Below are 24,019 nucleotides of genomic sequence, written 5' to 3' on the forward strand. Positions count from 1 at the left end.
TATTATTATTATTGTTATGATTAATTTATATTTTTTAGCAACCTTTTCTTTGACTTCACTACATTTCAGAGACATATTTGAAAGATTTATATTGATCTATTTAATTTATTTATATATACACATATACACACGTACACACACGTATATACACGTCTGTCTAATACATTGGTTTAGCATTGTATACAAACAAGTACCGAAGAAGTATTTCTTACATAAACCCAAATTGTATACACAAGACACATTTTGTAATATTTGCATCTGACAAATTAGTCTCACCACTCCTGAATACCATTTAAGATAAGACAAGTAACTGGACATATGACTATTTCTAGCAAAGACTACATTTTGGATGTTAAAATATCATGGTAATTGCTCTTAGTGTTCACTAGGAGGCGCCAACAGACTGACTTACCCTTCAGACTTAGCTGCCTTGGCAGGGAACAAGAAACCAATTAGGGAGAGACAAAATATTAAAAATTATAAAAGCATGTTGCAAGTGGAAAACAAATTAATAAAAATTAGTTAAAAGTATAAATGTGAATTTTAATATCAGAAACTCAGACATGTATAGGAGAGGTTATGATGCAAATTACAAAAACAGATATTGCGTTGGCATTTTAAAAAAACATGTTCAAAAAGAAATAAAATCAGGAAGACACTATTTTGGTCTTACTCAAAAGAATCTTTATTTAAATTTGGGAAAGAACATTTTTTAAAACCATCTTTACAACATGTATGCATATCCAGCAGTATGTACAGGTTTGTACAACTTGTTGAAAGAGACCTCTAAAATAGACAAAAACAAGAGTAAAACTACACAGGGAGAATGTACATGATGAAGACATGACAGGGTCCATTTCTCTTCATAAAACACAGATAAAAAAAAAAGACAGACAGACCAGAGAAGCTTTCTCTATCCACATATCATGAGCTGTGCTGCGAGTGATCCCGTGCGATCCTGCCATCTTAGATTACATCAGCAGCAGACCGCGTTTGTCAAGAGTAAGCTTCACCAGGAAAGTTAAGATGACAAGAGTGAGTGAGTTTCTATCAAGAGCAGAAGAGAAGGCTAACCACTGGCTGACAGACTGAAAGTCAACATGTATTTACAACACAGGAGGTTTAATGTCTTAGGACAGGTCAAAGCCTCAAACATGAATAAAAACCCTTTACATTGCAGCCATTAATAAAACACAGGAGTCAGCCCTGTTCGCCAAGAGGCAGGAGGAGGTGGCCAGTGATTTAAGACAGACACGTGATTGAAAGTTGGGGAGGGACAAACGCGTGTTCTAATGTGCGGCGGCAGTGGGTTTGCTGTCCAGCAGTTTCTCCACCATCAGCTTGGCGTAGCGAATGCGACTCGCCAGCTCCTTACTGCAGCCGAACTCCTCCAGCAGAGACAGCTTGTAGGTGCGGAACTCTCTTTTCTCGTCGATGTAGGTCACCGCGCCCATCAGCGGACACAGGATCAGCTTGGTGTGGTCCTGGCAGGGGAGGGTCAGTGAAAACGTTGTGCATTAGATGTCAATGTGTGCCCATTTTCTTGTGTTTGTGAGGATGTCTGTGACAGACATTCCTTGCATCTATTATCCACACAAGTCTAAATCAGCACGGTACACCAACCGTTAATCACAGATATGTGATTAAAACCTGCCCCACACCAGAGGATAACTGGCCCAATCTGACAACTGTGGCAATTTCAGGCTGATCTGAACAGATTATGCCATAGTGTGAGGGATTAACAGCCGCAATTTTAACGTCATTAGACGCATCAGTCTTCCCAATTTCAAATAATAACTATTAAACATGTTTGACATTTACGTCTGGAAAGCGATTGTGGCGTGAGCAGAACCTTGTAAAATAACCAATGAGAGCGAGTTCAACAGGATTTGAATGTGTACTTTTGTTTACAACAGTAACTTGTTGTTTCTGTCTTCTCAGCGAAGAAACGTAAAACTATTTAAAAAGAAATTATCTATCAGACGTATAAGGAGGAAGAATTTTTTGCAAATCTTTTGTAAAAAGGATGTATATTTTTAAAGAAAATAGGTATAGTACATTAAAAGATGAATGAATGAAGCTAAAATAGGGTTAAAAATGTAAATTCTGAGTTGTGGAAAGGGGGTGGGAATAAATAAGTTCATACTTTGAACATGTAAATTGTGGTGCGTGTCTCACCTGGAAAAAGTTGATCTGCACTGTGCCGTTTGTGAGATGCAGGACGATGGCGCTCTTTGTCCTGAACCACAGTGAGAGGTAGGGCAGCCTTGCCAGCTCATCTCCCTCCCGCCGAGCGATGTTGGCCCCGGCCTTCAACAGGTGCTCGCTCATGTAGTTGCGGAAATATTTCAGCAACGTTATCTACAAGAACGAGAACATGACAATCAGGGCCTTAGTCGTGACATGGTGAACATGCGAGACTGTAGCATTGGTGGCATTACACTCACAGAAATTAAAACACAGCATAAAAAAAAAATACTATCTTTTGAGACATAAGAGTCAACCGCTGACCTTCTTGTTAAGCGCAGTGGGGAAGGAGCGCACGCTCAGGTAGGACTCGGCCGCTGTCTTGTCGATGTACTGCAGACTGTCTCCGTCGGTGTACATGATCAAACGTGTGTAGTCATTGAACAGCACGCCCACGCTGTTGTCACAGAGCTGATAGCCTGAAACACAAGTGATGAGTGAGTACGTCCCTGAAGTAGGGGAAACCATTGGAGGACAGATAATTAAAATCTAACCAAATTGTTGCTTTTCTTTTTCCAAATGAATTTCTATAGTAGCACATGGTCATGTCTACATGGATGGAGCCTTCCAGTTTCCTTGGTTAACTCAATTAGGAAGTAAAAATACATAAAATAGCCACCAGGGGTTGACTGCCAGTTGAAAAATTTAACGGAAGTCCAAGGAAAACCTATCCTACTTCTCATATGATTAATAAGTAAACTTCTCCTTTTCCTGAGGAGCTATAGCATCAATCACCGGTTTCAGCTTTCCTTTAAAAGAACATGACAGCGGATATGAAGGGACTTTGTTACAAACAAACACGGTACCTGCCAAATCACAATTCTGGTGGCTTCAGAACTGGAGTTCTGGTTCTTATGGGTAACCACTTGATCTACTTGGGCACTTTGACCCGAACGGAGCATAAGCAGCCTGTGACACTTCCCTATTGGACCTGCTCTGTACACAGTTAAAACTAAAATCTGTGACTGCTGTTGGTGTAAAACTTCACTCAATTAATCCAGAACATATAAGCCTGATGCGATCAACTTGCATAAAACAAAATGTTGTATTTTAACTTGTTCACGATCACGTCGGTTTTTCTACACTACAGGACCAATTCTATTTTCCAAGTTATTGTTTACGGAATGTTGATGTGAACTCTTACCTAATCCATACTTGTCCGAGTAGTCGACCCATTTGCTGATCCAGAAGATGGGGATACATGCGGGGTCTTCTGCCTCTTCTGTAAACACATCAATAGTACAAAAGCTTTGTATGCAGCAATGACGTGGGTGAAAAAGATCAGGCAAACCACTAAAATGTGCAACAAGGAAACAAATAAAAAAAGAACATATCGTTAGAAGTGCCGTGCACTCACCTTGTCGCACGAGTGGCCTTTCAGAAGGTTTCGCAGCAATGATAGTGTTGAGCTGCTGCAGCATGTCTTTCAGGTGGCATTCTGAAGGCTCAGGCTCCCTGTACACACAAAACAAATACATCATTATCTACATGAGAAAGTTCTGTAGCGTATTGACTTTTTATCCACATGGAACTGGCATTTTTTTAAACAATGCCATGTGTAGAGAACAAAAAAGAAAAATTGTTTAGGGAGAGTTCTGTCAAAGTGTCTATTTAGTTAGTTTAAATAATTGGAAGACAACATTAACCAAAAAAAGCACAATTAACATTATCAGAAAGAAAATATCAAACATTGGACAAACATTTCTAACCTTTGCACAGCTTCATCCTTAGCTTCCACCTTCTCTGTCCCTGCTGGAAAGAGAACAAATGTCATTACATGCAGAGGCCTGAAACATAAAAATCCAGTTGCAACAGGAACCCCAACGTGGATTTCCAAGACGGCTCCTTTTACTGTCACTTACACTTCTGTAATATTGCATTATTTTCAAATAAACATGTACACATGTTAAATTTTTGCCCATGGAAATGTTGCTTCACCATTTGTATACAAAATCCCATGTAGAGCATTATGGTCAGCTGGTATCGCTAATAGCTAGTCTGAGATGCATTTGCATCCATGGTTGGACGTATTGTCACTCGCACTTCCATCCTTCATTGTAGATGGAACGACGCCATGAACAGTTGGGACATTACCTTTGTTGTTAATAGCGGTCAGGGGGCGTCTCTGGCTGAGCTCCATCGCTGTAGACGGGGCGATGGAAAATCGTGGGGGAACAGTGAGGCAAGTGGTGGGCAGGCGCAGGGGAATGTAGCCCGATGTGAAGAACTCGTCGGCCTGCACCTCAGCGACAGTTGGCCTCTGGGAAGGATCGGCGTGCAGCATCCGCTTGATGAGAGTAGACGCAACTGGGTTGATGTGCTGCAGGGTTAGAATTGGAAAGTGAGGTTTTACATATATTCACCTGCCATTTTATTAGATACACGGTACTCATTATAAAGTCATTGGTCTTCTGCTGCAGCAGCACATCTGTTTCAATGTGTTGTGCAAACCTTGGTTGTAATGAGTGCTAATTTAAGTGACTGTCATTGTGAACCAGTCTGGCCACGATATTTTCACCCAGAGAACTACTGCTCACTGGATATTTTGTCTTTTTCAGACCACTCTCTGTAAAAACTAGAGACAGTCGATCTGCAGTTTCTTAAATAGTCTGGCACCAGCAACCATGACACATTCAAAGTCACCTAAAATCATCTTTCTCCCCCATGCTGATGCTCTATTTGAATTTCAGCAGGTTGTCTTGACTGAAGCTGAATTAATTGACTGGAGAAAATGAAACCAATGAAAAAATAAATAAATTACACAATAATTAGTCATCTTATCAGTCACTCTGTCTTAATCCAAGTTCACTATACCAGTGTGTGAAGTATGTGAGAAAGAGGATGATGAGAAAAAATGATCTTACTGGGAATAAATCTGCCTCCTGTGAAAGGTCTGTAGCTGACTTTGCTCGATCTATTCACACCACAGTATTTTAACATAGGTGATGATAGCGTTACTTTGAGAGCTCAATATTTTTTCCACTGGTACAGGTATATTTTTGGTGGATTCAATAAAATTGGTATCTAAAGATTGATATCATAACATTTTTAATCAGTACCTAACCCTAGCTGCTACCATGTGATTGGATGATTGATTTTATGTTAAGAAGCAGTTGAAAAGGCTGCTTCTAATGACTAGCTGGTTAGCATATGTACTGTATGCATTACATTTTGATGAAATAATAGACTTTTAGTTGTACTTTCAGTCCAGCTTACCCATGGGATTGTGTAATTGTTTTTCTTGATGCGGTTGTAGGTCTCCTTCAGACAGGACGTCTCAAATGGAGGCTTCCCCACCAGCAAAGTGTACCTGAGAGAGTGCAAACATAAGCATGACTCGTGTGGGAACAGTGCGTCGTCAAAGTGTGCTTGAATTTGCACAACTTACAATATACATCCCAGTGACCAGACATCCACTTCATAGCTGTGGCCTTTCTTACAAAGCACTTCTGGTGCGATGTAGTTGGGCGTTCCACACAGGGTCTTCTTCCTCTCGCCGTCAAACTCGATCTTAGCGGCCAGGCCAAAGTCACCTGGAGAAGACAAACAAATGAGTCTTTACGGGACTCAACAGGGGTGCAACAATTATACTGATAATTAAAATTAAACTAGATTTCTAAGATATGTAATTATTGACTTGGATGCACAATCAATAAACTAACTGACAGATTACCCAAGAACAAAAATAAGCTTAAACTGAAGCCATTAACAACATTTCCTCTGATTAAAATCCTTTTTGTTTGTCAATGCACTAAAGCCTTTTCTCACGACTCATCCAGGACACTCGACAGGTGTCTTAGTGTGTAGGCTGGGGTGTGTCCTACCTATTATTACAAAACTCAGGAATGTTTGCGAGTGTCCGTGTCATTGTTACTGATCTTCACCATCGCCACCGTAACAATTTATAGAGAGTGGGTACAGAGTTACATTGGTGGAAATTACCAATCTTGGCCTCCATGTCATCATTGAGGAAGATGTTGCCCAGTTTCAAGTCTCTGTGGATCACCCTGTTGCTGTGCAGGTACTGGACGCCCTTCAGCACCTGTGTCATGTAGTAGCGAGCCTCTGGCTCCGTCACAGCCTTACGACGCTTGTGCAGCTCCAACAGGGACTGAAATGATAAAAGGAGACATTTGGATTAGCTGACTTGAGATAAGGAAATATGCCTTTGACACACCTACCAACACCACATATTTGAAAGTATACTTGTGATAAATCTTGCATAGTTCAAATAACGTGGAGCAATGTTGGAGGTGTTTAAGGATTCTGCACTTTCACTTGCTTTAAGTCTGAAAAGATCATGAGAGACATTAGTATGACTTTAAAAAAACAAAATGGTGGCCAGGGCTGGACTATAAAAGCAGATGTTCTGTGACAGGGGCAGCACAAATATTAAGAGATTATTCATGGTTTTTAATCAGTGTGAGGGGCTTTAATCGACTGTAACGCACATACTTTACAGAAATATATCGCCATACTCAACATTTGCTTTCGGTTTCCTATAATATAAGCTTCTTCCAGTGGGACAGAGGACAACGCTGTGCTAACCGTTGGTTCTGTGGAATGTGTTCACTGGAACAAAAAGCACACACTTTCCTCCATCAACACTCACCCTTCTCCTGCAGATTTCCAGGACAACAAAAACGAAGTCGTCGTCTTCGAAGAAACCGTGGAAGCCGACGACGTTCGAGTGGTCGAGGCTTTTGTGGATGGCAATTTCCGATGTCATCTTCTCCCTCTGGTGCTGCTTCAGGATCAGCGACTTTGGCACGATTTTTCCGGCGAAAACCTGCTTCGTCTCCATGTCTGTGATTTCATAGCACTTGGCGAAACCACCTTTTCCGAGGAATCGTCCCCTCGCGTATTTCCTCATGGTGCGTGTGTCCACCAGAATATCGGGGATTTCTTTGAGAGGAGCTGATTTTGGGTCGACATATGCCGACGGATTCGCCGGCTTCGGGTTTCCCGCACTCATTTTGGACTAACGTTTTCTTCGGCGTTTTTTAAATGATTGATTAAAACTGTTCAGCGGTCCAAGTGTCGATTCTTGCTCAACCGATGTTAGGTTTAGTCCTGGAAGCTAGCTTTCACCCAAACACGTACAAAACTAACCTTAACCCCTTTAAAAGCGAACGTTACTCAAACATTTGATTCAATAACAATCATTTAACACTTTAAATAATCTAAATACTTAAAAAAAGACCTGATGTGGAGCTGAATTGAATCGTCAAACGCGTCCCACGATTGCTGTAGCGTCAGCCCCGTCCTGCCTTTTGACAACAGTCTCCGCTACAAGTTTAAAATGCTGCCTCGGTCTTTATGGCGCTCTCTGATTGGTCCACCCGATTTGAATTCCAGGGCGGTGCAGCAAAGCATCGTGGGAAGACCAGTGCAAAAATAGCCAATCATAAGCCGAGAAATACAAATTCCGCGATGTGATTGGTCGAACGTCTGTCGCTTGTTCATTTGTTGCTTCCTAAAATACGGTGCTGTCGGGAAATGTAGTTCTAGTGGGATTTAATCGGTCGTTGAGTTCAAACAGAAATACAATTTTTTTGGATTCTGTGGACATTTAATGTGTCAGACGTGAAATGTTTTTAAATTATGTGACGAATTACGTTGCATATTTTAAAGATAGCTTTGACTGAAACAACCACATTAGACCTTTATGTCAAGAGAAAGTCAAAATGATTGAAAATGTGTGAGCAACTCCATGGGCTTCAAATGTCAATGTATTGACAATGTATTGTTTCTAATTGTTTTTCTATGATAGCAGATGCAATACGAGATCTCACAGACAATCACTTGTCCAGACACAGAGCATGTTGCAAGTCAATAAAAGTGGACGCCATGGGCGGAGCAGCTCTTACAAGTTGCCCTCCTATGCATCTTAAGCTGTGTCAGCAGTATTCCGTCCTTGAATTTGAGGGAATTGGTCCTGGAAAGTTCTTGCATTTAATGCCAACCAAGGTGTGGACTAACAGGCTGAGTTCCATTTATTCTTGATACATCAACAGAACAAAGCCAGTGATGACTTAATGTGATCACTTACACCTAAAAAATGCTTTGTTACAGAAGGAAAGCACAGGTGTATTATAGTATTCATGAGGGTTCCATTTAGCTGCTTCAGTTTCAGTGTATATGTGGCTCTGTTCGTGACTGCTTGAACCTATATATAAATAATATTAACTTTTCCTCCTGCACCATGTAAAAACAAATGCTGTGGGAAATTAATTTTCCCATTACAGCTAAATGTGGCAACTATTCATTAAAACCTTTATATACTTCATATGTATCTGGAGCGGGGCTTCTCCTCATATTGGACCACCATATTTTTAATCGACAAACTAAAAATTTATAATTCACAAATTCTCTCACTAGACAGAATGAACTATCACAATGAGCTTGTAGCTGCAGTGTGGAAATAACTTATTAAAGAAATCTAGATTACTTAATATATCTAAATAATGTTGAGATTAAGTTACTTGGTTTTATTTTAGAGTTGCACTCATTTGCTCATCTGTTCACACATTTTAAAAACCAAAGTCATGAAACTGGTTATGATAGGCCACTTTTGTGGTTTTACTGTCTTCTACAGTTAATAATAATAATAATACTACATCCAGCTTAGGGCCCCATAAAGGCTTGGGCCGGCCCTGAAAGTGATCATTGAAAATGCAGTGACATTAAAACGTGGATCAGCAGAAAAAGTCACAAAAGTTATTTTATTGATATTCATGTAAAAATGGAAATAAACACGTAGTAAAGTGCATCACATTAAAGCTTACATATAAAGTGACAGTGAAGTTTCATCCACCACCATCCTCCTCCTCCTCATCATCATCTTCATCACCAAACTGATGAAGCTATGACAGGATGCAGCTCTTGTTCTTCTTCAGTAGTGGCCTCCTCTTCACTGCGGCTCTGGGCACCGTGTCTCTGCGCCTGCACACGGTGGGACTCAGCCGCTGCGGCAGCTCCACCTGTTGCAGCAGCGCACGGAAAACTCCCACCGCGTTACCACCTGTGCGCGCGGACGCTTCAACGAAGTTGACGTCCCACTCTCCCTCCACAGTGGCCATGGTGTCACTTGCCAATAGGACGCGGCCCTCGGCCTCGGTGAGATCCGACTTGCTGCCCACCACGGTGATGTGCGCGCTCTTGCCGCACCTCAGTTCCAGGATCTCGTCGCGCAGCCGCCGCACCTCCGCGAAGGAGCCCGGCTCGTCCACAGCGTACACCAGAGCGAAGGCGTCGCTGTGTCGGATGCAGAGCTCCCGCATGGCCGGGAAGGAGTAGCTGCCGCTCGTGTCCAAAATCTCCAGACGCGTCTTCCCTGATCCACCTGCGGCGTCGTACTCCAGCACGTGAAGCTCCTCCACTGTGCGCGTGTACTTGGGATCAAAGCGGTCGTGGAGGAAGCGGCGGATGATAGCACTCTTCCCGACACCCGCCGCTCCCAGGAAGACCAACCGCACCGTGTTGGCACATCCGGACAGAGGCATGCTGGTGTGATCTGTGCGCACCGGAGAAACTGAAGGCGGCATAGTGGCACCTGATGCTGATGCTGCTGCTGTGGGACGTTCAACACCCGTGGGTTTTTATAGGCTGACTTACCACGCTCTCCACCAATGACATCCTTATCCCTCTTCTTCACTGGACCAGTGGCGGAATAAGCATCGGCCGGCCCCATGATTTCTTGGGGGGGGCTCCCTAGGAAAATTGTTCATTCTAAATTGACCATAGTGAATGAGTGGATGGTTGTTTGTCTATATGTGGTCCTGTGATGGACTGACAAACCTTCCAGGTTGTACTCCACCTATCAAATCTCATCATTTAAACACACAGAGTCTGGTGTGTTTAGTGACAGCACTGCTGAAAGTGGCAATCGCGAGAAGATGAGTAGGTGAGTGACTGTGATGATCCTGAACTTGTATTAAATAAGTAAACAAGTAATGACTTTGGTTTTTGACAGTCCAAAATCAAACCATATAACTTAACCTCAACATTATTTAGAAATCTAAATATATCTAGATTTTTTTTAATAAGTTTATTTTCTATTAGTGTGGAGCAGCCACTCACTTTGCTTATGCCTTGGGCCGACTCTGCACTGGGCTAAACAGGATTGAGGTCAGGTTGAGAGCAAACACCTCGGCAGCAAACAAATATGAATTCAATGCCCTTTTACTGATCTGTCAACAGTCATATAGTTTTATATTGGAGGAGTGAGTCACACCTAAGTCAGAGTCTAACATCAGCCACTGGGCTTCCTAGAAACCTGGAAATCATAAGCAAACATCATATTCTTTGTAGGTGTGATTCCATATTATACTTAAGACCAACATGTTTGCCAGCAATTATCTGACTATTTATTCTTTTATATAAAACCAACTTCTGATGGTGTAATTAGTTTAATTAATTAATAATTGGTGTCGTGCAGGTGTCGTGGCTCTCTCTGTGAACGACCCTGTGATTGGTCAAAGCCTCCTGAGAGGCTGCAGATTTATTTATGACATGCAGAAAAAAATCACTTGATTTACATAACGCCAAAAAAAACAAAACCTTGACACTATTCCATCCTACTGTACCTTTAAGATTTAGTGACATTATTGATCCCTGTGTGTTTGAAGATTCATCATCCTCCGGCTCCATTCTTGCCATTACCTGTTACCATGGCAACACGTCCTGCAGGAGCAGGAATGTCTGTTCCTGCCTGTGTTTCATAACGCATACGTTTTGTTCTTCTAAAGAAGAGACAGGTTGAGTTTTTGCTGCAGAAGGACAGACAGAGAAAGTCTTCCCTCACCGTCATGTAAAATCTCAGGAGGACACAGTTCATGCACTCTCATCCTCCTCCCACACGCACACACAAAAGCCTGAGCTGAAAAAGTGTTGTTTTATTTTGCATAATGGTGATAACCCTTATATCTTGACTCCCAGCAGAGATTCAGGGGACAAAGAGACTTATTTGCGCGCACACTATTCAGTGATGGTGAATTTGACCTCTGAATATTTGAAAGATTATTTGATTAATTGATTGTTCGATTAATCGATTGCTAAATTAATCGTCAACTATTTTCATAAGCAATTGTTTCGGTTTGAGTGTTTTTGTAATAATAAAAACAAGCTCTTGGATCTTTTCAGCTTCTTAAATGTGGATATGTTCTGGTTTCTTTGCTCCATATGACAAAGAAATCATTTAAACGGAATCATTTTGGTTTGTGGACAAAGCAAAGCAAGACATTTGAAAACATAATTTCCAGGTTTTGTGAACACTGATCAAACAAGTATTCGATTGATTGAGAAAATAATGGACCGATTAATTGATTATGAAAATAAAACATTGTGAACACACACAAACTGCACCCGGGGAGGAATGGTGATCAGCCCTTGACCTGTCCGGGGATTTGAACCGGCGACACTACAGCTACAAGCCGAATTCCCTTCCACTGGGCTTTGTCTCCAAAAATAATACAAGTAAATATTATACTTTAAAATGATGATTATATTCTTTGGAAAAGAAAGGCTTAGTATTGTAGGAGTGCAGATATTAAAAATATTGGAGCAATTAGGATTATGGTGCTCATTGAAAAGTTACAGGATCACCAAAGTTTGTACACTTTCACTGGATATAAATTGAATTATGTTGAATAAGTAAATTGACCATAGGTGTATGTGTGAGAGTGAATGGCTGTTTGTCTCTATGTGTGTCCCTGTGATGGACTGGTGACCTAAGATTGGCACAGCAGCCCCTGTGACCCTCATGTGGAGGATAAAGCGGTAGAAGATGGATGGATGCATAGTTTTGGCCCTGCGATGAACTGGTGACCTGTCCAGGGAGTAACCCGCCGCCTTTCACCCTGTGTCACCTGGGATTGGCTCCAGTGACCCGCGACTCTCATGAGGAGGATAAAGGGGCAGACAATTGATGGATGAATTTGATTTCAGATGATTTCTCCTTGATTTATCATGTTTCTGGAAAATATTAATTTCCAAAAAGAGTGGATCCTGTTTCATTAATATAATTCACAGAAAGATGTTAACTAGGGGTCTTCAATGTTTTTCAGGCAAAGGACCCCTGAACTGATAGAGGGATGGAGCAGGGACCCCCTACTATATATATTTATATATTGTATAAAATGTGTTTTATATTGGGAATAATACACAACTCCTTATATGGACATCCTTGGGGTGTGTGTTTACAGTATAGGTCACATATTCAGGCTTTAAAGAAATGAATTTTTTTCATCTTCTTATCTTCTTAAGTTATGATTCATTTTATATCACATTTTTTTTTAGTAGTGATATAAAGTGGCGATAATTGTGTCACAAAATAGACGGTTTCTATTTTATTTTTGTTCATCAAAACAAGACACGTGAACTTAGAAGAGTGATGTATTTCTAAATTTCACAAATTCAATCCAATTAAGAAAACAACTTTTTTCTCAGGTGTGTTTACATAGTTGGTGGAAATGATTATGTTTTTATCAGATTGTCTAGGTTGTGCTGAAAAAAAGGATATATAAAGTGACATATGTATGTATACAGTGACATATATATGTCATATATATACTGTGTGTTTGTGTATTAAGTGGTCAGCAATTTTTTTTATTATTTTATATCAAATTCAGGGCTCTTATTTTGAAAAAATAGAATTGACAGTTAACCTAAACTAAATGTTTGGTTTGAAATATAAAAATAAAAACACTGCTGTTGTCATGGAGACAGCTAGGTTTGGGGAGCAAGTATATGTTAGGTTCAAAGAATAACTGTAATTCTTGAATTTAAATGATGCACAATAAACAGTACGAGTATAGAGCGCACACACATTTGTCTTTGTAACAAGCTGGCAATTGTTAGTTTAAGGTTTTTTTTTTGTTTCTGACTGAAGACTATTAAAGGCACTTTTACCTGATTATGGATATTTTGGACCAATAAGCCCAAATGCTTACAAAAACATTTACTTGCTGATCCCTGCTGTATGTTCTGTGTTCTAAGGGTTAAACTGGATTTATTGCCATGTATAAACATACCTTGTTATTGTGCATACAATAATAAGCTATTCAAATAATACACAGGTTCATATATTCATGTTTTTATACAGAATAGGCCCTCAGCCAATCAAAGGGAACCTGACATAGCCAGCATGTTACATGCAGCTGATGGGGGCGGGTCCTCCTTGTGTACAGGAGGCTTGGAGGAACGGGTCTACGCAAGGTTCGTGCTGTGAGTGAAATGGTTATGGTAAAACAGCTAGAGTGAGTTCCTGAAAGTGTCTTCTGCTTCCATTTATGCATTCCCTACAATCTGTTGAATTTAACGTGTGTTTAAAGACATTTTAATTTGTGCCATCTTCTCGAGTGAAACACCACTTAGGTAAGAAAATGAGACGGTCCGCTGTCAAGAGGTGAAACTTTATTGGAGGTTTTACTCAGTTCACTTCAAATGTAAGAACATGAAAAAAGGATGGAGTGAAATGCTCAATGGAAGGCACACAAATCCACAATAAAGTCCAGAGAGACGACTGACTCTGTCCTTGTGTGGACACACCAGCAGCAGCAGCAGCAGCGACACTCAAACTAACCCAAACTAAGACAAACACTTCATCATAACATGATAACATGACACTATTGTGCAGATTCTTGGCTCAAAATCATGTGGAATTATCGTGTCGGTTACTTGTATTGTAATATATATATATATGTATGTCATGTGCATTTGTGTGTGCAGTTACCGCTCTTTCTTTTTTTCTTTTCTTTGTTTACTGAAACTAACTACAGGAGGGCTCCTTCAGAATCTTCTTTCACTCAGACTCATCTGAAGAACTAGAAAGCTGATGTAGGGGAAAACATGTTGTAAGCCACATCTCATTTCTGTCTTTACAGCATCATGACACGCCGATGATTTCATGTTTTTGTTGCGCTCAGTGCCACAGAAAGCCTTATTTACAGCAGTAACATGTCAGTCGGTTACATCCCTCTATCTGATGTGTGTTGTTCTTCATAGTTTTAAAAGGGAACGGGAGATTAAAAGCAGTGAAGCTTAGCCAGCAGGACAGTTAACAGTGGGAAAGTTAGATATTGTGAATCGTGAGTTATAGCATTCTGCACCAGCAGTTACAGAGAGGCACGGCTAATACACTGGCATTTATCAGGTACACCTTGTGTAACAATTAATGTACAACCACACAATGATTTATTTACCAAACATGTCAGAACAGCAAGTATTCAATCCAAATCTCCAGTAAAAAACCCAGTAATAAGAGATGATTAAGAAGAAGAAAAACCCCTCTGTGCTTTTGTCCCACAAATTCCAGTTTATCAGCTTCAGTTTCAGCCACACGTCCATTCAGACAAAGTCACAACTACACACACACACACACACGCGCACAGACCTTTGCACACGCATGCAAAAGAAAGCTACCTACAGTTTCTATCAATGGTTGTGAAGCGTTGCGTCTGATAGTGGAAGTCCAGCTGTGCTTTCTCAGTACTCCCAGAGAGTGGCGCTGTCCAGGGAGTCTGCACTTGCCTTTAGCCCACCAGCGTGGTCTCCTTTCAGGTACTTCCCCCCCAGCACACGGATGGCCATCTTGTTGACGTCACAGAACTCAAACAGGAACTGGACAGGTGTGGGGCTGCTGCACGCCACCGCGGTGTCGTCTCCAACGCACCAGTATTTCCCCTGGGAGTCTGGATGAACAGCAAACACATCGCTTCATGATACACAGCACCTACAGCATTTATACTGTTTGTTTATGTGCGTAGAATCTCTGTGTTTTTAGCTTCAAAGTGGCGCTGAGTCATACACTGGGATGCTAAAACACCTTTTATGCACACTGCAATCACGTGAACTCTTTGACTGGTCGTAAAACATGCAGTTGTGTACGTTAACATGACTGCCCACCTTTAAGGGAGTACGCTCCGTTGTGGAACTCGAGCTGGAAAACATCATAGGATGCTCGGTTAGAGTCCAAGGTCGCCAATCCCGCTTTACGAGCCCCGATGAATCCGTGCTCGCCGCGAAGGACGATGAGTGGACGGTTGATCAGCTTCATCAGGAACAGTTCGGTCGCACCTGAAGATTAGAGCTGTGTTAAACTGTGACATTATACAAATATCCGGACTTATCATCACCGTCGACACTGACCTGCGCTGTCCACAGCAGCAGCCAGCTGCCCGTTCTTCTTGGCGGTCACGTACTTGCCGTTAGCCGCGCGCAAGCACACGCGACCATCACGCCACTCCAGTTCAAAGTAGCTGTTGGCTGATCTGTGACACACACACACACACACACACACAGAGTAACAATCTCAGTGAACTGTGTGTGGAATGTTTGTGATGCACTGTGCAGCGTATGTGTGTGTGTGTGTGTGTGTGCGTTTACTTAGTGGACGCAGTGCACTGCAGTCCTCCAGTTGATGTCAGCGTCCAGTATTTTCCAGCAGCCGTTCTGAAGGCACACTTCCTGTCCTCACGGCTCATCTCCAGCTGGAAAACTTCCTGGTCCCCTTCCTCGTCCTGATTGGCTGACAGGTCCATACCTAGAAAAGTAGGACAATCAGATGCCAGCCTTCATTTGTCTCTGGAGTCCAAAACTCTGTGTTCTTCATGAAGTTCCTCTAATAGACCTGTGAAAGGGTGGGACACCTTGTTCTATAATGGCAACTAGAAGGTAGAGGTGGGTCAAAATGATTGATTTGGTGATATATCGTTATCCTTCCTCAGGCAATATGATAATCGATACGCAAGGGCTAATACTGATATTTTAATGAACAAATTAAATCAAAATTTCACTCGCCGGGCGTTGCTACTTGATGTCTCCTCTCCTCACATTGGCGCTGCTCAAATGAATGAGGGAAACTTGGGAGGAAGTCACATGGCTAAAGAAGAGGGAGTTTACAGTGGGATAATGGTGGAGAAAGCTACGTTAAGAGATGCTCAATCCATGTTCAATACATAGACTTTATGCATAATTATACTTTATTATGTTGTGAATAAATAGAGAAATCCTGCACTTTTATGAACACTTCAGACAACCCCTCGGTTACATTGGTGGAAGAACAGCGGAAGTCCGCCAACCATACAACTTTACGTCATTTCAGAGAGATGAGAGAACATCTGTTAAAATTGTGCACTGTTATGTGTTTGTCCTGGTCTGCTCAGAGGAGGAAACAACATGGTGATGGTTGAAGGATAAGCAAGAAGGAAGCTACGATGCAAAATATGAGAGATGAATTGATTAGTCAAGGGGGTAGAACAGAATGCTGCATTGCCTGCATTGGATTCTGGGCTGATAAGTATACAGTGAATAAATTCTGCTTCTTCTATGAGTTTTTATGATGAATTTTTAATGCTGTGCATGCGAGACTCAAGACTCATGCTTGGCAAGTCCTAGTGGGGTGTGTTCAAAATGTGGAGCATTCAAAATAAATTCCACACAGCGTTTCAAAGTCACACACTTAAAATTATTGATTTTTATGTCAAACAAATTGTTAATTAAATACATAAATTAATTCAGCTTTAACGTAACTTTAAAATGAAGATATTTAAGCAGGAGAAGAAAAGTTGATGTGCACTCTGGTGCTTTATAAATGACTGACACCAAAACCTACTTTCACCATCATCCTCAGGCTGAGTCAAATGCACACAGGGTCTTTAGGAGAAAAAAAATTTTTTTTAAAGGTTCATTGCTCTCTACAAACCATCAGTCTAACATTAGGATAATGACATCAACAGAAGTATGTGTTAAAAGTCAGTGCCTTCATTCAAATAAAGTTTCTTTTGTCGTCTGTTTCTGCACATGTTCAACCATGTTCTTGTCTCTCTGTGGTTGTGAGGACATGCGCAGAGATAATACATTGTCCAGCCTATTAACTCAACGCCTAACCTTTCCCCCTTAACCCTAAAACCAGGTCTTAATTGTCTCGGCTCGGCCATTACAATGATGGTACTGCACCAAAACTGGTCCTTGTAGCTATAGAGAAACAAGCTCACACACACACACACACACACGGTTTCTAGGCCAATGTATGCTGGCTGCATTAAAAGGCTACTGTTAATGATATAATCAGTCCTATGTGCATGACAGCACAGATCGAGAGTGAGTGGTGACAAGACAAAGAGGATCCACATTCAGCAGGACTGTCTGAGTCACACCTCCCTCACACGTAGCCTCTTTTCTCTGCTCCTGTCTCATCTCTGTCCTCCATTTCCATTTCCGTCGATTCTAAGTCTATTCTGAGATAAAGAGTGATGAACAACTGCAGACCGAAGCTGACCCCGAACCAGTGGCCACAAAGCAGGGATAGAATTACTGCAGAAAAATGTGGAGCCGAGGCAGAGACTGGCCAAAAAACAGGGAGGGAACAAGGGAGGGGGAGAGGGGAGAAAGTGAGCGCATGATAATGAAAAACACATGGTGTGAGGAGTTTGTGCAGCGTTCGTAGAGGACACTCATAGACGTAATGCATTCCCTAAACCCTTACCTCAACATTAACCTAAACCCAATTCTAAAACTAAGTCTTAATTCACAAAAAGTCAATTTAGGAGGGTATGGAATGTGAGGACCAGCCAAAATGTCCTCACTCCCAGTGGTTTATACGGTTTTTGGTATAAAGATACCCATACAAGAAAACACACACACTCACAGGCTTGTGTAGCTATTCTTGTTAGGACCAAACCAAACCAAAGTGTTTGGCTTTGGTTAGGCACTGGAAGTCAGTGTTCAATGCAGCATTCTGTTCTACTCCCTTGACTAATCAATTAATCTCTCATATTTTGCATAGTAGCTTCCTTCTTGCTTATCCTTCAACTTCACCATGTTGTTTCCTCCTCTGAGCAGACCAGGACAAACACATAACAGTACAGTAACAGATGTTCTCTCATCTCTCTGAAATGATGTAAAGTTGTTTGGTTGGTGGACTTCCGCTATTCTTCCACCCTAACCTTAACCATAACCAGGTTAATGCCTAAGCTAACCTAACCAAACCAAACCAAATCATAATCCACATCATAAGCCACTTTCTTCAATTCTAACTCAATTCTGATTTACTAGAGATCAGGTTTGACGGTTCACGTCTGACCTAAGGCCATATACTGAGAGATGTGACACACGTCTGATTTCAAAATCGGAAATTGACAATCAAAAATCAGTCACATGAACTTAATCAATGACTTTTATGTTTACATTTAGAATATTTAGTGCTAGTCTTTGGGAAAAAGAAATCTTAATTGTTGTACCCTAGTTCAAACAGAATGTTTGGATTACCGTTCTGTTCTGTTTCAATAAGACCAAACCACACACCACAAAGCCTGGCCCAAAAAAAAGCATAAGAGTTTGATGTAGACGAACTTGAGTGGAATCAGAGGAGTTAATTTTAGGGCTGCAACTAACAAATATGTCCATGTTGATTATTTTCTTGTCAAGTTAATGTTGTTGATTTTCTTTGCTGTACAGAGCAAAGAAAACAGACAATACTCACATTTAAGAAGCTGAAAGGAGAGTTTGTTTTAATTATTTATTAAAAAAAACCACTCATTAACACCAATTAATCCATTATCAAAATACTTGCCAATTAATTTAGGAATCGATGCATTTTTGAAGCCTTATGTAATTTTGTACTGGCACGCAGTCACCTCTGACTGCTGTACGTCAGTGGAAACAAACCAGATATGAGTCACTTTGGCTGGGTAATGTGAACATAATCTATGGGTCTTGACATGGTCCGTGGTTAGCTATTCAATGCACAACCAGAGCCTTGGAAGTGAGGTTCTGCCTCATTAGTCCTGACAAGGTTTGGTTTAATACCAGAAAAAGTCCTACAGAACAAAAATGGGTACGCACACACACTCATAGGACACTATGAGAACCTCATAGACGTAAAGTGTTCCTTGATCCCTTACCCTAACCTTAACCATCACAACTACATGTCTAACCATAACCCTTAATCTAACACTCATAGAGATAATGCATTCCCTATAGCCCCTTTCCTAGTCTTGTATAAAGTACCTCAAAGTGAAACTTGAGTAAAAGAACAAGTATGATAGCATAAAATGACTTTGGTAGAAGTTGAAGTCACAGAGACTTTAAGTATGACATTTACTGTACTTTAGTATCAAAATAAATTTTCTGATATAAAATGTACTTAAGTTTTCTTTGCTAGTCTGTATGTGTCCTAGATCAAGGCACTTAACCCATGTTGAAGTGAGTGAATGTCAAAACTATAGTGTAAAGCAGCTGATCAAGACTAGAAAAGCTCTATATAAATACAGACCATAATACCAACTCTTCTTCTGATTTTATTTGGTAGTAAGGAGTAACAAAGATAGTTAGAGAACATGTAGTGGAGTAAAAGTGAAAGTTGCTAGAAATATAAATAACAAAGTAAACTACAGATGTGTGAATTTGTACTTAAGTACAGTAACAAAGTATTATGGTATTACCTTACTGTAACCTTAACCATCACAACTAAATGCCTAACCCTAACCCTAATGCTAATTCTAATTCTAAAACCTAATCTTCAAAAAGCCAGTTGGTCCACTGTCCATACAAGGTCAACATGTCCATTTGTTTGACAATTGGTCCATACAGCTTATTTAAGGCACGTACACACACACACACATACTCATGCAACAGCTGCTGGTGGTGTGTGCCCAGTCATGCAGTGACTTAATCGGTGTGGTGAAATGTGATTTCCCCTCTTTAACCAACCCCCCCATACACACACACACACACACATTCTCTCTCACTCTCACCTTGTCTCGTGGAGACGTTCCTCTCGTTGCCCGCAGTCATCACCACCTGCGCGTGGCTGCGCTCCAGGCCAAACAGTTCATCCTTCCCAACACGGCCGCTCTTGCCGCTCTTCATGGTGCCGGTGGGGCCCCCGGGTGCCAGGTATCGAGCGTTGCAGTCGCGGAACGCCACTTTCCCGGAGCGGAACTCCAGCATGTAGCCGGTGTCCTTGTCCGTCTTGGTGGCCAGGCCGCCGTCGTTGCGCAGGAAGCGGTTATCGCAGGTCTCGAGGTGGTAGCGTTGGTCGCGGTAGACCAGTGTCACCAGAGAATCCACACCCCATGGGACATCCCGGTCTATAGACACCTCCTGCCGCTCCCCCTGCGCGCTCAGGTGGGCGAAGCGTTTGCGCGCAAAGCTGTACAGGTTGACCTGCGGGTGTACAGCCAGGTGCACGCTCCATCTCTCCGCCGGCGAGGCCGTTTGCGCAAAGCACGTGATCCGGTCTTCAGTGCCGCTGAGGAAGCGGCCGTGAGGCTCGGACTGCAGCGACCACCGCCCGTCCTCGTGCGCGGTGATAACGAAGCGGCAGTCGCGGCCGCGCGTCTCGCTGTCCGCGGTGACGTTGCCGTCTTTGTCCGTGGCGAGGTAGCGGCCCAGGTGGGAGAGCAGGAACACGACGCTGCCGTCCGCCCCGGTCTGCTCCAGCGTCCAGGTCTGCTTCTTCTTCAGGCTGCTGGCCGAGGCGTTGATTTTGAAGCCGAAGGTCTCCGCCGTCAGATACTTCCCGCCGCTGTTGATGAGCCCCAGCGGAATCCGCAGCAGGTCCCCGTCTGCGCCGTTTGCTGACATGACTGTCGTGCGTCAAGGAGAGGAGAGAAAACAAGATGCTGGGTTTCAGGAGGACAGAGAGAAGAACAGAGAGAGTGGGTGTGGGGGTGTCCGTGGGAGGGACAGAGAGAGGAGAGGGCTGTGCTGACTGATGATGGATGTCCACACACACACACACGCGCTGAAGATCCCCACACTGTGTGTGTCTGTGTGTGTGGAGCTGCAGGAGTTGCAGGAGTGGGACTTTTTTTTTTTTTCCTCTAACGTCAGAACACGCCCCACAGACAGAGGCAGATTATCTGGTATGGGACAAACCATCCCAACCACTGTCTTCAACCACACATTACACCCACACCACTAATAACAATATGTCATCAATAAAAAACAATGTTCTCCCTCTACTTTAGGTCCCCTTAATTACACATGGATAGAGCCATTCACCCTCTCACAGACCACTGTTCATCCTCAGGGCCTCTCTCTTTCTCTGTGTGTGTTCTTGTGTATTTGTTGTCTCTATAAAGAATAAACACTGGCGTTGTCAGGACCAGTCATGCAAATCTGTTCCTAATGAGGAACAGATTTGGAGTTCTTGTTGTTTATATGCTATTATTTGAATGGTCCGGCCCACTTCATATTCCACTGTACAGCATGTGGCCGCTGAACTAAAATGAAAAAAGGTTTTGACTGTCCGAATGAATGGAAGTGAAAGAGGGAATAAGTAGGAATAAAGAAAGCTGTTTTGTTCGCATGTGTGATTTTCTGGCAACAAAATATAAATGATCAGATGATGAGTGAAGAACCTTGAAGGCGCATCGATGTGTGGAGCCAAAGGCAGGCTGTTCAAATTTACCATGAGTTTGGAACTAATTGCAAAGTTTTGTGATTTGGACCGTTAAGGTTTTAGCAAAGGGACATCTTAATGCAGGACAATAACCTTGTATGATGTTTGGATTAAGGCCCTTTTCCGTTTCAGTATGTTGATATCACACATTAGTAAGTCTGGCCTACAAAAAAGACAACAATAGTTGGTTGTAGAATAACTTGACTGGAATCCTATTAACGACAACTATAAGTTAGTTGAGGTTTTTGGTGCTTCTTGTGCTGAGGACCAGCTTGAGACACAAATGCCCTTATTAGTATCACAGGGCTCAACTAATAAGCTGAAATCTGAAGAATTTCTTTACCATTTTATCTCACCGTTAGAAGAGTTTAATCTCCTCACTCTCGCACACCAGTGTCCACAGAGAAAATCAGTGTTTTTAGCTCATGAAGACACATAATCTACTGGTCTACTGCTGACTTGTCTGGTCAGGTTAGGTCACTTTGGTAAATCTGGACAAAAGATTTCAAACACCGAAGTCACAAAATAAAACATTTAAACTTTATGGTGAATGCAGCAGTGGATCAACATCTCCTGTGTGCCGTGAAATCATTGATTCTCTCCATGGACTTTGGTGCAAAGAGTTCCCTGTTTACAAAGCGACATAAAGGGTGTCTTACAGAGAGTGGCACAGTCAGTGCATCATGCAAACCCCTTAAGAAAACACTTAATGATACCTTTTAGTGCTTGCTGCCTCAGGCAGTGAGCCTCTTGTCTGTCCCCCCTGCTTCAGGTGACCTCTTGTCACGTGTCTTGGGTAAAAGGTCATGTCTGTTATAATGTTGTCGACCTGACCTCTTTAGCTTCTCTCCGTGTCACACACACACTGGTATACAAGCGTACGACACATGCGGCGCACTGACAAACAGAAAGTGCTCTATTGTAGAGCAGCAGTTCACAAATGGAGGTCAGTGTCAATCCCATTATGCTCGAGGGGGGAATCAGTGAAACGTTTCTAGATTCCTCCAACAATGTGTCATTGTACGTACTGTACATGCTGAAAAGAATAGGCCTATAATGTTTGAATGATAAATAAATTGTCATTTTGTAATCACAGATACAGCTGTTCACGTTTTAACTGATCAATTTATCTTCAAATTATTCTCAGGGAATATAATCTTCTTCTTTCAGCTTGTCCCTTGGGGGTCGTCACAGCAGATCATCTGCCCCCATCTTGTCCTCTCCCTTGTGTCCTCTTCTGTTGCGCCAACTGTCCTCATGTCCTCCTTCACAATAACTATGAAACTTCTCTATCTTCCTCTTTCCTTCCTGCCCGGCAGCTTCATCTTCAACAACCTTTGTCCACTATAATCGCTGCCCCTCCTTTTATATGAGACCCAACCATCTCAACCTCACCTCTCTTACTTTACCTCCAAACTGTTTAACCTGGAGCTGTCCCTTGAATATGCTCATTCCTAAACCTGTCCATCACTACAAGAAATCTGAGCATCTTTAGTTCCTCCACCTCCAGCTCCTCCGCTTTCAGACAATACATCATAAAATAAGTGTGTCAGGACCTCTGGCTTAGAGCTGTCGGCAGCAGTGGGTGCGATGACAAACCAAATGTGTTTTGGAATATTGAAGTGGAAATCAGAAATCAGATGCCCAGAGTGTGGATTTCTGTTTTCAGCTCCACTTGTTTCCTGCATGACCTCGTCCTCTTCCTCATGGTTCCACCCGTTTCCGGTCAGCCCTGTCTGCCTCTTCCGTCCTCCTCCCCTGGGCTCTGTCATGACTCCTGTCCGCACATCCACCTTTATTTATACTGGAGCGACTGTTCACGGGCGTGTGTGCTTATCTTTTCCTCACGCCTACTACAATAACAAGAGCAGGGCAATAAAAAGCGGATTTACTGGATACAGTTCAGCCACGACGTGGTTTTGTTTTGTCTAACAAGTATTTTTAAAGTTCAATATCTGTGCAATAACAAATCTCCACTCCCTTATTTTAAATTAATGTAGGACTTTGCACTACAAATTCCATTGTCTTGTACAATGACAATAAAGGCTTTCTATTCTATTCTATTCTATTCTATTATTGTTGTCCTTTAGTGTCCATCCTCCACACCCTCCTTAATGGAGATTTCTCACTGTGGTCAACATGTCTTTGTAAACCTGAAATAAGACAGTTAAACATGAGATAAGGAAACACTGTCTCTCTCCGTTTTCAGTTAGTGGAAAAGCGTTAAAGTTCATAGTTCACAGCTGCCTAATTTGCATAAACGTTATCTGGCATAAACACGGTCCTTGTCATGACCAGTCATCCTCATGGAGACCAAAACATGGGCCTAGTGAGGTAGAACATAATCTCTGAGGAACTATAGTC

General features: G+C 42.1%; 3 protein-coding genes across 5 annotated transcripts; all 3 read right to left on the minus strand.

Moving 5' to 3' along the window:
* Positions 1-669: 669 nt before the first annotated feature.
* On the minus strand, positions 670-7,547 carry plk1 (polo-like kinase 1 (Drosophila)). Of its 2 annotated transcripts, none has more exons than XM_044029414.1 (11): positions 6,860-7,547; positions 6,190-6,358; positions 5,636-5,780; positions 5,464-5,557; positions 4,342-4,567; positions 3,957-3,996; positions 3,605-3,702; positions 3,392-3,469; positions 2,512-2,666; positions 2,179-2,361; positions 670-1,484 (listed from the first exon to the last, which is right to left on the minus strand). In XM_044029414.1, exons 1-11 carry the CDS (start codon positions 7,220-7,222, stop codon positions 1,290-1,292), a joined length of 1,746 nt encoding a protein of 581 aa, XP_043885349.1. In that variant the 5' UTR covers positions 7,223-7,547; the 3' UTR covers positions 670-1,289. The 2 variants fall into 2 exon arrangements, with proteins under 2 accessions (XP_043885349.1, XP_043885348.1); XM_044029413.1 differs by having other exon boundaries at positions 3,957-3,999.
* Positions 7,548-8,953: 1,406 nt separating this feature from the next.
* On the minus strand, positions 8,954-9,849 carry rasd3 (RASD family member 3). 2 transcript variants are annotated; one of them, XM_044029002.1, is made up of 2 exons: positions 9,720-9,849; positions 8,954-9,668 (listed from the first exon to the last, which is right to left on the minus strand). In XM_044029002.1, the coding sequence occupies exons 1-2, from the start codon at positions 9,792-9,794 to the stop codon at positions 9,114-9,116; spliced, it is 630 nt and encodes a 209-aa protein (XP_043884937.1). In that variant the 5' UTR covers positions 9,795-9,849; the 3' UTR covers positions 8,954-9,113. The 2 variants fall into 2 exon arrangements, with proteins under 2 accessions (XP_043884937.1, XP_043884936.1); XM_044029001.1 differs by having other exon boundaries at positions 8,954-9,849.
* Positions 9,850-13,642: 3,793 nt separating this feature from the next.
* On the minus strand, positions 13,643-20,936 carry LOC122770424 (fascin-like). The gene is made up of 5 exons (XM_044027262.1): positions 20,004-20,936; positions 15,634-15,790; positions 15,397-15,518; positions 15,154-15,324; positions 13,643-14,939 (listed from the first exon to the last, which is right to left on the minus strand). The coding sequence occupies exons 1-5, from the start codon at positions 20,833-20,835 to the stop codon at positions 14,734-14,736; spliced, it is 1,488 nt and encodes a 495-aa protein (XP_043883197.1). The 5' UTR covers positions 20,836-20,936; the 3' UTR covers positions 13,643-14,733.
* Positions 20,937-24,019: the final 3,083 nt, after the last annotated feature.

This window comes from Solea senegalensis, linkage group LG6 (assembly GCF_019176455.1).
Source record: "Solea senegalensis isolate Sse05_10M linkage group LG6, IFAPA_SoseM_1, whole genome shotgun sequence".
NCBI lineage: Eukaryota > Metazoa > Chordata > Actinopteri > Pleuronectiformes > Soleidae > Solea > Solea senegalensis.

What these genes read in the sequence shown, in the direction of transcription:
- LOC122770424 (XM_044027262.1), bottom strand. Translation starts at nt 20,835, where the DNA reads ATGTCAGCAAACGGCGCAGACGGGGACCTGCTGCGGATTCCGCTGGGG. An exon ending in GAACGTCTCCACGAGACAAG is followed by an intron (nt 15,791 to 20,003) that starts GTGAGAGTGAGA and finishes CTACTTTTCTAG; the next exon opens with GTATGGACCTGTCAGCCAAT. An exon ending in TGCTGCTGTGGACAGCGCAG is followed by an intron (nt 15,325 to 15,396) that starts GTCAGTGTCGAC and finishes TCTAATCTTCAG; the next exon opens with GTGCGACCGAACTGTTCCTG.
- rasd3 (XM_044029001.1), bottom strand. Translation starts at nt 9,794, where the DNA reads ATGCCGCCTTCAGTTTCTCCGGTGCGCACAGATCACACCAGCATGCCT.
- plk1 (XM_044029413.1), bottom strand. Translation starts at nt 7,222, where the DNA reads ATGAGTGCGGGAAACCCGAAGCCGGCGAATCCGTCGGCATATGTCGAC. An exon ending in TGGTCACTGGGATGTATATT is followed by an intron (nt 5,558 to 5,635) that starts GTAAGTTGTGCA and finishes GCACTCTCTCAG; the next exon opens with GTACACTTTGCTGGTGGGGA. An exon ending in AAGGCCACTCGTGCGACAAG is followed by an intron (nt 3,470 to 3,604) that starts GTGAGTGCACGG and finishes ATGTGTTTACAG; the next exon opens with AAGAGGCAGAAGACCCCGCA.